Below are 13,170 nucleotides of genomic sequence, written 5' to 3'. Positions count from 1 at the left end.
TCCAGCACCAGATTATAACTTGAGGTCAGAGACTTTGGGTTCCCTGCATCGTACAGCAGAGTGTTGTGCATTTTGTAGGCTTTCTGCTTTTCTTTTTTTTTGAGACAGAGTCTTGCTCTGTCACCTAGGCTGGAGTGCAGTGGCCTGTTCTCGGCTCACTGCGACCCCGCCTCCCAGGTTCAAGTGATTCTCCTGCCTCAGCCTCCTGAGTAGCTAGGACTACAGGCTCACCCCACTACACCCAGCTAATTTTTTTTTTTTTTTTTTTGTATTTTTAGTAGAGGTGGGGTTTTACCAGGTTGGCCAGGCTGGTCTCAATCTCCTGACCTCGTGATCTTCCCACCTTGGCCTCCCAAACTGTTGGGATTACAGGCGTGAGCCACTGTACCTGGCCCAGGCTTTTTCAGTATATATCCATATATATTTTAATTTTTTTAATCACCTTTAAAAAAAAGCTCATTCAATTCTTTCTGGGATTAGAAAGCTGTTATTTCTTGATTGACTTATGTGTACGTATGTAACAGTCTTGCTGTCTTGCCCAGGCTGGAGTGTAGTGGCATGATCACAGCTCACTGCAACCTCAACCTCCAGGGCTTGACTGATCCTCCCATGTCAGCCTACCAAGTAGCTAGGACCACAGGTGAGCGCCACCATGCCTGGCTAATTATTTGTATTGTTTGTAGTGATGAAGTTTTGCCATGTTGCCCAGGCTGGTCTTGAACTCCTGGACTCAAGCAATCCTCCCACCTCAGCCTTCCAAAGTGCTGGGATCACAGGCATGAGACACTGCGCCCAGCCTATGGATGTTTTTATCAAGATGTTATATTGTCCGAAGATTGAGAGGTCCAAATAAGAACTCAGTTAAAGCGGGTGCAGTGTCTCAGGCCAGTAATCCCAGCACTTTGAGAAACAGAGGCGGACTGATCACCCTGAAGTCAGGAGTGCAAGACCAGCCTGGCCAACATGGCGAAACCCTGTCTCTACTGAAAATACAAAAATTAGCCAGGTGAGGTGGCGGGTTCCTGTAGTCCCAGCTACTTGCAGGCTGAGGCAGGAGAATCACTTGAGCCTGGGAGGCAGAGTTTGCAGTGAGCCCAGATTGTGCCACTGCACTCCAACCTGGAGAACAGAGCAAGACTCTGTCTCAAAAAAAATAATGGAATTGGAAAAAGCAAAATGTTTGGCTAGGATGGGCAGGCACAAGGATGCTTAGGTAATAGAGACTGGAAAAGAGGATGGAATAGACATAGGAGCATTAAGTTGGTGGCTACCTGGGGCAAATGGAAAAAGGAAAAAAAGAACAAGAAAGAGAATTGTTTAAAAAAAAAAAAAGACAAACTGAGATACAAATATTGAAGAGCTGGAAGGAGAACAGTCAAGACATAAGAGTTGTGTCTAAGGGAAATATTTCTAGGTTTTGATTGTCCTAGGGAGGTTACGTTCTGTGCACGTCAGAAGATGACAGGCAAGAAAGGAAAGCGGGAACTAATAAGGAAGTGAAGGTAACCCCTTTATAACCTCCCACTGGTTCATTCCTTGGAGATAGAAATGACTCAGGGAGGCAGATGAGGATAAACAAACACTGCCTTGAAACGGTCTCTATGCTTAGCTACATTCTGTCTGCAGCTGCTTGAATCTAGGAGGCAGAGGTTGGAGTGAGCCAAGATCACGCCATTACACTCCAGCCTGGGTGACAGAGCGAGACTCCGTTTCAAAAATATATATATAATTATGAATATTCACATTGTAACCACAAGGTCTTTCTTTTGATATACTATAGTTTTTTCACGAAGATTAGTTCTGGACACCATACTTTAAGTGGTACATGAAATACACTTGGAATGGCCTTTAAAAAAGACCAGTAAAGAAAAAAAACAACTTGAAATGATATTATTCACCGTCGTTTAGCACCAGAATGTTAGATAAGAGACTTAATAAGGATAAAAATATATATATATATATATATTTTTTTTTTTTTAACCAATAATGGGATTTGTTTCATGTAGGGAAGGGTTACCGAGTGAGTTAAAGCAATGGAATAATTCTGCTCAGAGATCTTTAAACTATATACTCATATATCTGTAAATAAAATTGGTTAGATCAGTTTTCCCTCAAACTTTAGCTCCCTTTTTCCACTGTTTCCTTTGACCTCCACCTGGAGAGCCTGTTAAGACACAAATTCCTGAGCTCTGCTCTCAGTAATTCTGATTCTGTAGGTCTGAGGGGATAGGAGGGGCTTGAGTGTGCATTTCTATTTCTTCTTTTTCTTTCTTTTCTTTCTCTCTTTCTCTTTCTCCCTTCCTTCCTTCCTTTCTTTTTTTTTTTTTTTTTTTTTTTGAGACAGAGTCTCACTCTGTCGCCCAGGCTGGAGTTCGGTGCGCGATCTCGGCTCACTGCAAGCTCCACCTCCTGGGTTCACGCCATTCTCCTGCCTCAGCCTCCCGAGTAGCTGGGACTGCAGGCGCCCGCCACCACGCCCGGCTAGTTTTTTGTATTTTTAGTAGAGACAGGGTTTCAACGTGTTAGCCAGGATGATCTCGATCTCCTGACCTTGTGATCCGCCTATCTCGGCCTCCCAAAGTGCTGGGATTACAGGTGTGAGCCACCGCGCCCGGCTCTTTCTTTCTTTCTTTCTTTTTGACAAGGTCTGCCTTTGTCACCCTGGCTGGAGTGCAGGGGCACCATCTCGGCTCTCTGCAGCCTTGACCTCCCAGGCTCAAGCTATTCTTCTGCCTTAGCTTCCTGGGTAGCTGGGTTTACAGGCGTGCACCACCATGCCCAGCTAATTTTTTAATTTTTAGTAGAGATGGGGTTTTGCCAGGTTGCCCAGACTGGTCTGGAACTCCTGAGATCAGGAGATCTGCCCTCCTTGGCACCCCAAAGTGCTGGGATTACCCGCCCGCCTTGGCCTCCCAAAGTGCTGGGATTACAGGTGTGAGCCACCGTGCACGGCCAGAAAATGCAGTTTCTAATCATAATTCACAACTTATTAATATTCTGACCTTAAATTGGTCATTTAAATTATCTTTCAGTTTTTATACCCATAAAATGGTGATAAGATTAACTACTTACTTCCCACAAAAGTTTTGAGGATCAATTGAAATAATGTATAAAAACATTATTAAAATACCATATGCATATTAAGACAAAGATGTAGCTCACTTGTTTTTGCTTAGAATTTACGATTTATAGCCAGGTGTGGTGGCTCACACCTGTAATCCCAGCACTTTGGGAGGCTGAGGCGGGTGGATCAACTGAGGGTCAGGGGTTCGAGACCAGCCTGGCTAATATGGTGAAACCCCCTCATTACTGAAAATGTAAAAATTAGTTGGGCGTGGTGGCATGCGCCTGTAATCCCAGCTACTTGGGAGGCTGAGGCACGAAAATTTCTTGAACCTGGGAGGTAGAGGCTGCAATGAGCTGAGAGTGTGCCACTGAACTCCAGCCTGGGCGACAGAGTGAGACCCTGTCTTTAAAAAAAAAAAAAAAGGAATTTATTATTTACCGCCAAAAAAAAAATAGCAACCCAGCAATCTCATTCCTAAGTATATACCCAAGAGAAAAGAATTCATACATTGAGCAAATATCAGGAATGTTTATAATAGCTCGAACTAGAAACAATGATGCGTACATCAGTGGGAGAATAGATAAATAAATGTTGGCATAGCCAAAAGTGGAATACTACTCAGCGGTAAGAAGGAATGAACTGCCAACACCACCACATAGTACTCATAGACACTACACTCAGTGAAAAAAACATCTGAGCACAAAAGAGTACATACTCTATGGTTCCATTTAAAGGTCAAGAACAATAAAATTCATTGATGATGGCAGAAGTAAAAATAGTGGTTTCTTCTGGAGGGGAGGCTATAGACTGGAACCAGCACAAGGAAACTTTTTGAGGAGCAAGAAATGTTAAAGAATCTAGATCTTGATCAGGGTAATGGTTGTATCTGTGAATACAGATGTAAATATTCACCCAACTGTAAACTCCAGATTAGTGCATTTTTATCTGCTTTATTGTATGTGTACTTCAGTAAAGAAGAAAAAATAAAGGAAAAGACATAAATAAAGAAGGGAGAAACTCACCCTCAATTCTGTCACCACTAGAAGACAATTTTTTTTTTCTTGAAATGTTTCCATTCTAACCAGACTTAGAGGGTAATCTAAGTCTGTTCATGCTGCTATAACAAAACAAAACAAAACAACACAGGCCGGGTGCAGTGCCTCATGCCTGTAATCCCAGCATCTTGGGAGGCCCAGGTGGGTGGATCACCTGAGGTTAGGAGTTTGAGACCAGCCTGACCAACATGGTAAAACCCTGTCTCTACTAAAAATACAAAAATTAGCCGGGTGTGGGTGTGGTGGCGGGTGCCTGTAATCCTAGTTAATCTCTCAAAGATAGTGAATGATGAGGGGAGAAAGAAGGGACTTTTACTAAAGGGAAAAGATGTAACAGCATTGTACTGGCAGGGTCCTCCAGGGTATCGATGCTTAGTTGTGACTGAGACATCTGGGAGGCTGCAGGCAAGGTCAGTTCTCCTACTGAAGCTTCCAGCCTGCTATCTACCCTGTCGACCTGAAAGGAAAGGAATTTAAGATAGGAAAGTTTGAAGGGATTGGTGGGGTTGCGGGAAAGGACATAGAAGATGGCTTTAGGTATACAAATTGAGCTGCCCCAAGGTGGCAATCTAAAATAATATCCACTTCCCCAGCTGAATTATTCCAGGCAAGGTGAAGATGACTGGTTCCCCCCACTAAGAAATGTCTCTCTTTTTTTTATTTTCACTTTTTTTTGAGATAGAGTCTTGCTCTGTTGCCCAGGCTGGAGTGCAGTGGCATGGTCTCGGCTCACTGCAATCTCCACCTCCCAGGTTCAAGCGATCCTCCTGCTTCAGCCCCTCCTAGTAGCTGGGATTACAGACACACACCATCATGCCCGGCTAATTTTTGTATCTTTAGTAGAGATGGGGTTTCACCATGTTGGCCAGGGTGGTCTCGAACTCCTGACTTCAGGTGATCCACCTGCCTCGGCCTCCCAAAGTGCTGGGATGACAGGCATGAGCCGCCACGCCTGGCCAGAAATGTCTTATTTGTTAGGTTTGTAGTGAGCCAAGTGTTCTTTCTTCCCCCATCCAGGGGTTAGGTTAGGGATAGCAGAACAGTATTTAATAAACCAGAAGACTCAAATGGGAACAGGATGCAGTGGGTAGATCCAGTAGGTTACATGGCCCTGAGAGATAAGAGACTCAAAGAGCTGCCCAGCAGTGAAGACACAAACTACCACCACCCTCCCCCACCACCACCCCTGGGCTTCTGTGGAGTCTGGGTACAGATCAGACTGCACTGTGTTTGTTTCCAAAATGATCAATTCTTAGTGATCCTACCCAAGGCTGTGTTGTCCTCTGCCTTCCCAGTTCTTGAGTGGAATTCTTTGCCTACCTTTACCTGATGCAAGTTTTTAAATATTTCCAAACTGACCAACCCAGTTTCTCTTAACTTCTTCCTTCCCCAATTTTCTTTCCACTTTCACCAAGTTAACTTCACATTCTTATCTCCAGATAAGTTCTTTAGTATAATCTATTCCTTTGTCTTCCCCATTAATTACCTAAATCTCATGTGATGTTTGTCCTTTTCATACCACTCACAGGTCAAATTCTCCTAATACAGCTCCATAATTAATAAGAAACAGTCACCAATCACAAGTTTTAAGGACCACTCTCTCCTCCCTGTCTTCCCTCCCTCCAGGTCACCCCAGCTCTGATCTTTGCCATCACAGTTGCTACAATCGGCTCTTTCCAGTTTGGCTACAACACTGGGGTCATCAATGCTCCTGAGAGAGTGAGTACCAGGCCACAAGAATTAGAATCTGGAATAGGGAAGTTACTCCTTTAAGCAGAGTTTCAAGAAATCAGAATTTAAGGCCAGGCACGGTGGCACCTGTCTGGAGTCCCAGCTACTCCGGAGGCTGAGGCCTAAAGATCACTTGAGCCCAGGAGTTAAACACCATCCTGGGCAACACAGTTAGTGAGGGTCCCTCCCCAAACTAGGGGATTTTAAGACAAACTTTATATCTATCCTGTCCAAGACTGAAGATGGAGACAATATTGGTGGGGAAAATTAGTGGGTTCATTTAATCAAAGCAAAAAGCTCATTTACTCCCTGAACCCTGGGCGGTGCTGTTCTTCCTCCCACTCTTTCACCCACAGTGATAGACTTCCTGTATTATCCCTTAGGGGTTAGGCACAAAGAAGCTGGATTCGCTTTGCGAGGGCCGAGGTGAACATCAGTGCTGCCACCTACTGGGATATTCAGGACAAATGAAAAATTACTATTCCAGGGAGAGTTAACATTAACTCCAATATGTTGTCTGCCTCTCCCATTCCCGTCTATTTATTCCCTTGATTCTCTAGGGAGGAAATGATCCCTAATATTTGTTTTGTTTGTTTGTTTGTTTTGAGACGCAGTCTCGCTCTGTCACCCAGGCCTGAGTGCAATGGCGCTATCTTGGCTCACCGCAAAACTCCGCCCCACAGTTTCAAGCGATTCTCCCACCTCAGCCTCCCGAACAGCTGGGATTACAGGCGCCTGCCACCACAACCCGCTAATTTTGTACTTTTAGTAGAGACGGGGTTTCACCATGTTCGTCAGGTTGGTCCCCAACGCCTGACCTCAGGTGATCCATCCGCCTCAGCCTTCCAAAGTACTGGGATTACAGGTGTGAACCCCTGCGCCCAGCATATTTGTATCTTTTGTTCTCATCCAATTGTAATAGTGTGTCCTCCCACCAACCCTTTTATTTTGCAGATCATAAAGGAATTTATCAATAAAAGTCTGACGGAGAAGGCAAATATCCCTCCCTCTGAGGTGCTGCTCACGTCTCTCTGGTCCTTGTCTGTGGCCATATTCTCCGTCGGGGGTATGATCGGCTCCTTTTCCGTCGGCCTCTTTGTCAACCGCTTTGGCAGGTATTGACTAGAAACTGGGCAAGGAAGTGGGCTCTACAGCTGCACTGAGGACAAGTGTGGAGAGTTAGAGCAGGGAGATGATGATGCCTTTGAATAAGAACACCTTGAATTCTAATCAAGGGAAACCTAGTCCAACTGGCCCCGAATATGACTGCTCTTCTACCCTCCATAGCTCCCGCCCAGCTACGCAAGAGATGAACTGTGTGAGTGATTGGCCTTTGCAGTCCAGCTAGGGCTAGTTCAGAATTATTCCCTAGTAAGCTCAACTATGGGGTTTCCAGAAACATACTTAATTTACAAGGTCCAAAGTTGACTACTTTTCTAAAAAAAAAAAAAAAAAAAAATGGGGTCTCATATAAATGTTGTTGTTATCTTACACAGGATTGGTAGGAATTATCTTTAGTCTCTGGCAAATGTAGATAATGGCCAAAAAAAGAAAACTGAATCTTCTTTTTTTTTTGAGACGGAGTCTCGTTCTTGTCACCCAGGCTGGAGTGCAATGGTGCAATCTTGGCTCACTGCAACCTCTGCCTCCCTGGTTCAAGTAATTCTCCTGCCTCAGCCTCCTGAGTAGCTGGAATTACGGGCACCCACCACCACACTTGGCTAATTTTTGTATTTTTAGTAGAGATGGGGTTTCACCATGTTGGCCAGGCTAGTCTCGAACTCCTGACCCCAGGTGATCCGCCCACCTCAGCCTCCCACAGTGCTAAGCTTACAGGCATGAGCCACCGCACCTGGCTGAAAACGGAATCTTCTTATTTTATACTAGCGTAGTAACCTATTTTAGAAGGTAGAATATATTTTCAGTTATGACTGACGAAGGAACTGTTTTAATTTGCCAATTAGATATTCTAGAAATGGAGTGGAACTCACGTTTAAAAACTGATAAGGCAACCTAATTTACTTGCTAATGTTCTTCCCCCTGTGCCCTCCCTCTGCCCAAGAAGTAGGGTCTTGCTCTGTCACCCAGGCTGGAGTGAAGTGGCCCGATCATAGCTCACTATAGCCTCGACCTCCCAGTCTCAAGCAATCCTCCCACCTCAGCTCCCTGAGTAGCTGGGACTACCGGTGGGCACCATCATGCCTAACTCCCAACTAGAAATGTTCTGATAATAGAAAGTAAAAAAGGTCTGGGTGTGGTGGCTCACACCTGCAATCCCAACACTTTGGGAGGCCGAGGCGGGCAGATCATGAGGTCAGGAGTTAAAGACCAGCCTGGCCAAGATGGTGAAACCCCATCTCTATTAAAACACAAAAAAAATTAGCTGGGCATGGTGGCAGGTGCCTGTTATCCCAGCTACTCAGGAGCGTGAGGCAGAGAATTGCTTGAACACGGGAGTCAGAGGTTGCAGTGAGCCGAGATCACGCCACTGCACTCCAGCCTGGGCAACAGAGCGAGACTCTGTCTCAAAAAAAAAAAAAAGAAAGAAAAGAAAAGAAAGAAAGTGAAAAAGAAAAGTTAGACCAAGAAAGGAGTTGATATGAGCCTGGAGAAGAGCAGAATAATGAGGACAGAAGAGGAGAGGTTAGGAGCCTCTCACTTTGCTAATTCCACTTTGTCTTTGATTAACCTTACAGGCGTAATTCAATGCTGATTGTCAACCTGTTGGCTGTCGCTGGTGGCTGCCTTATGGGACTGTGTAAAATAGCTGAGTCGGTTGAAATGCTGATCTTGGGCCGCTTAGTTATTGGCCTCTTCTGTGGACTGTGCACAGGGTTTGTGCCTATGTACATTGGAGAGATCTCGCCTACTGCCCTGCGGGGTGCCTTTGGCACTCTCAACCAGCTGGGCATCGTAATTGGAATTCTGGTAGCCCAGGTACTCTAGAACTTCTCATACTTAATGAGTGTTAGTTTCATGGGTCATTAAAAAAGTTAACATAGATAAAGCACTGAAGAATATCTGGTATATGTTCAATTATATATGGAAGTTTTAGATATTGTTACTATAGCTCATAGATAGTAGCTCAAGAAGCAGGTTGAGTAGAGAAAGGAAAAGAAACACAATTTCTTTTTTCCTTTTTTATTTTTTATTTATTTTTTTTTTGAGACGGAGTGTCACTCTGTCCCCCAGGCTAGAGTGCAGTGGCACCATCTCGGCTCAACCTCTGCCTCCTGGGTTAGTTATTCTCATGCTTCAGCTTCCCGAGTGGCTGGGATTACAGATGCGTACCACCACGTCCAGCTAATTTTTGTATTTTTAGTAGAGACAGAATTTCACCATGTTGGCCCAGCTGTTCTCAAACTCCTGACCTCAGGTGATCCACCCACCTCGGCCTCCCAAAATGCTGGGTTACGGCCGTGAGCCACTGTGCCTGGCAATTTTTTTATTTTTTCCAATGGTAAAATAATGTATGATTTTCTGAACTTTTGTTTTGTTTTGTTTTGGAGACGGAGTCTCACTCTGTCGCCCAGTCTGGAGGGCAGTGGCATGATCTCGGCTCACTGCAACCTCCACCTCCTGGGTTCAAGTAATTCTCTGCCTCAGCCTCCTGAGTAGCTAGGATTACAGGTGCCCACCATCACGCCTGGCTAATTTTTGTATTTTTAGTAGAGACGGGGTTTCACCATCTTGGCCAGCCTGGTCTTGAACTCCTGATCCACCTGACTCAGCCTTCCTGGAATTACAGGTGTCAGCTACTGCACCCAGCCAACTTGTTTTTTAATGAACTTGTGGCCTATGAAGTATGGGGTTTATAGCATTATCTTTGTGTGGTTTCTAGATCTTTGGTCTGGAATTCATCCTTGGGTCTGAAGAGCTATGGCCCGTGCTATTGGGCTTCACCATCCTTCCTGCTATCCTACAAAGTGCAACCCTTCCATGTTGCCCTGAAAGTCCCAGATTTTTGCTCATTAACAGAAAAGAAGAGGAGAATGCTAAGCGGAGTGAGTATCTTTCACTCTTTAGTATACGAAGTATATGGTTGTGGTTTGTTTTAAGGATGAGGGTACTGGACCTATTTTCTGTCGTACCCTTTCCCTGACCATCAGAATCCAAGTGAAGACGGTTCTGATTACTCTTCCTTGTTTTTTCTTTTTTTGAGACAGAATCTCGCTCTGTCGCCCAGCCTGGAGTGCAGTAGTGCGATCTCAGCTCACTGCAACCTTCGCCTCCTGGGTTCTAAGCAATTCTCCTGTCTCAGCCTCCGGAGTAGGTGGGATTATAGGCGTGTGCCACCACCACCACGCCCAGCTAATTTTGTGCTTTTTTTTTTTTTTTGGAGACAGAGTCTCCCTCTGTCGCCCAGGCTGGAGTGCAGTGGCATGCTCTCGGCTCACTGCAAGCTCTGCCTCCCAAGTTCACACCATTCTCCTGCCTCAGCCTCCTGAGTAGCGGGGATTACAGGCACCCACCACCATGCTTGGCTAATTTTTTGTATTTTTAGTAGAGATGGAGTTTCACCGTGTTAGCCAGGATGGTCTCAGTCTCCTGACCTCGTGATCCACCCGCCTTGGCCTCCCAAAGTGGTGGCATTACAGGCATGACCCACCGCGCCTGGGCAACTTTTTTTTTTTTTTGAGACGCAGTCTTGCTCTGTTGCCCAGGCTGCAGTGCGGTGGTGCAATCTCGGCTGACTCCAACCTCTGCCTCCCAGTTTCAAGTGATTCTCCTGCCTTAGCCTCCCAAGTAACTGGGACTACAGGTGCGTGTGCCACCACGCCAGCTAATTTTTTTGTGTGTGCCACCACGCCAGCTAATTTTTATTAGAGATGGGGTTTCACCATGTTGACCAGGCTGGTCTCGAACTCCTCACCTTGTGATTCGCCTGCCTCGGCCTCCCAAAGTGATGGGATTACAGGTGTGAGCCACCATGCCTGGCCCATCTAATTTGTATTTTTATTAGAGATGGGGTTTCACCATGTTGGCCAGGCTGGTCTCGAACTCCTGACCTCAGGTGATCCACACGCCTTGGCCTCCCAAAGTGCTGGGATTACAGGCATGAGCCACCGCGCTGGGCTCTGATTACTCTTGAGTAAAATTTTCAGCCCCTAAAGAATGAGGTGAGAAGGCAGGTTCAGGAATGCATGCTATCGATCACCTCATCTCATGCAGCCCTTTCCTGGCTGCCTTACAGGAAGAATGAATTTGGGGCAGCACATTGTCTTTATCCTTTCCTCTTTCTTCTTTTCACCAGTCCTCCAGTGGTTGTGGGGCACCCAGGATGTATTTCAAGACATCCAGGAGATGAAAGATGAGAGTGTAAGGATGTCACAAGAAAAGCAAGTCACCGTGCTGGAGCTCTTTAGAGTGTCCAGCTACCGACAGCCCATCATCATTTCCATTGTGCTCCAGCTCTCTCAGCAGCTGTCTGGGATCAATGCTGTGAGTATGATACTTTAGGGTCAAAGGTGTCTTACAAAATTTCACTTAAAATGCCGGGCATGGTGGCGGTGTGCCTCTGTAGTCCTAGCTACTCAGGAGGCTGAGGCAGGAGAATCACTTGAACCCGGGAGGTAAAGATTGCAGTGAGCTGAGATTGCGCCACTGCACTCTAGCCTGGGTGACAGACTGGGAGTCTTCATCTAAAAAAAAAAAAAAAAAAAAGACAAAAATTAGCTGGGCGTGGTGGTGCTCTACTCGGGAGGCTGAGGCCGGACAATCGCTTGGACCTGGGAGGTGGAGGTTGCAGTGAGTGGAGATTGAGCCATTGCACTCCAGCCAGAGCAACCAGAGCAGAACTCCTTCTAGAAAGAAGAAAAGAAAGACAGACAGAAAGAAAAGAAAGACAGAAAGAAAAGAAAGAAAAGAAAGAAAGAAAGAAAGAAAGAAAGAAAGAAAGAAAGAAAGAAAGAAAGAAAGAAAAGAAAGAAAGAAAGAGAAAGAAAGAAGAAAGAAAGGCAGGCAGGAAGGAAAGAAGGAAGGAAGAAAGGAAGGAAGGAAAGGAAGGGAGAAAGAAAAAAGAGAGAGAAGAAAGGAAAGAAAGAGAGGGAAGGAAGGAAGGAAAACAAGAAAGAAAGAGAGAAAGAAAGAAAGAAAAAAAGAAAGAAAGAAAAGAAAAGAAAAGAAAAAAGAGCCTGGAAGGACACTGGCAACTTCAGACTGAGCTGACTTTACCAGTCTGTATGTGTTTACAACTAGAATAGGCAATGATTGTTTAAAGAGCTAGCATTTGGCAGGTAGCCCTTGTATTCCATGCAAATATCAGCTTCCTGCTATTGAATGTGGGTTGCGGGAAGAGAGTATTCCTATGCCTTCTAGTGGATCGTGGATAAAATATGGATATGAAGAGCACCCTTGTGCTTCATCCCCTGAGGGTTTTCCATTAGTCTTTGATCAATGAGATTAAATAATTTTGTAACAAAGCATTTTGCAAAACTTACTATTGTGAGCATCAAAATGCTCAAAATTAGTAGAGATGGGGTTTCACCATCTTGGCCAGGCTGGTCTCCAACTCCTGATCCACCTGATCCAAGTTGGTTCTTGGCCTTTTCTCCTTCCTAGCACACCAGGATATTTGTATTTGAAGTGGCAGTGCTTCTTGTGAGGGGTTAGAGGCTGTTTTATCAGAACGTACAAGGAGCCAGATGTGGTGGCTGCTACTCAGAGGTTGAGGTGGGAATATCACTTATGTCCAGGAGTCAAGCCTGGGCAATATAGCATGACCCTGTCTTAAAAACAAAACCAAACAAAAAAAACTTGGAAGGAAATACACAGTAGTTAGAAAAAGCCTCCTAGGTGATTGGTGATTTTGATGAATCCCAGTCTCAAATTCCTCATTTGGAAATGATAATGTAGGCCACACGTGTTACTGGAGAAAAATGTGCTCCCGAGACCTTCCAGAGCAGCAGAGCTGGGACTCGGCAGGTGAGGCAGCTACGTGCAAGTGTAGCCCTGAGAATGAGCACCTCTTTAAAGAATGTACCTTGCATTAATTCTGTGCCTATTACAAAAAAAAGAAAGAAAGAAAAAAAAAAAGAAAAAAAAAGATTGTGCCTGAGGCAACTCCCTACCTGCCTCAAGACAGTCCTGGCCCTGCAAAACAGGATTAGAAAAAAAATCACCTGTGGGAAATTACAGATGATCCATGAGCACTCTGAGAGACAGACTCCTCCCACTTCAGAGTATGGTGTGTGCTTGCTTGCTTGCTCTTTCTTTTCCTCCCTCCCTCCCTCCTTTCTTTCTCTTTCTTTTCTCTTTTCTTTTCTTTTTTTCTTTTCTTTTCTTTTTTTCTTTTCTTTTCTTTCTCGCTCTGTCACC

At 45.1% G+C, this 13,170-nt stretch overlaps 1 protein-coding gene across 13 annotated transcripts in view; it reads left to right on the top strand.

Moving 5' to 3' along the window:
* The window catches only part of LOC102116612 (solute carrier family 2, facilitated glucose transporter member 3), a 57,265-nt gene that overhangs the window by 31,220 nt on the left and 12,875 nt on the right, over positions 1-13,170 (top strand). For 7 of the 13 annotated variants that reach the window (XM_065523682.2, XM_015430325.4, XM_065523681.2 and 4 more), the window contains 5 exons: positions 5,749-5,841; positions 6,808-6,968; positions 8,550-8,790; positions 9,695-9,857; positions 11,108-11,295. In XM_065523682.2, the coding sequence (XP_065379754.1) occupies positions 6,922-6,968; positions 8,550-8,790; positions 9,695-9,857; positions 11,108-11,295 (639 nt within the window). In that variant the 5' untranslated portion in view covers positions 5,749-5,841; positions 6,808-6,921. The remainder of the gene's footprint in view (positions 1-5,748; positions 5,842-6,807; positions 6,969-8,549; positions 8,791-9,694; positions 9,858-11,107; positions 11,296-13,170) is intronic. The other 6 variants (XM_065523677.2, XM_065523678.2, XM_045364667.3 and 3 more) reach the window with 2 other exon arrangements.

This window comes from Macaca fascicularis, chromosome 11 (genome assembly GCF_037993035.2).
Source record: "Macaca fascicularis isolate 582-1 chromosome 11, T2T-MFA8v1.1".
Lineage (NCBI taxonomy): Eukaryota > Metazoa > Chordata > Mammalia > Primates > Cercopithecidae > Macaca > Macaca fascicularis.
Note: the sequence above shows the minus strand (reverse complement) of the source record. Positions and strands in the feature narration are given on the sequence as shown.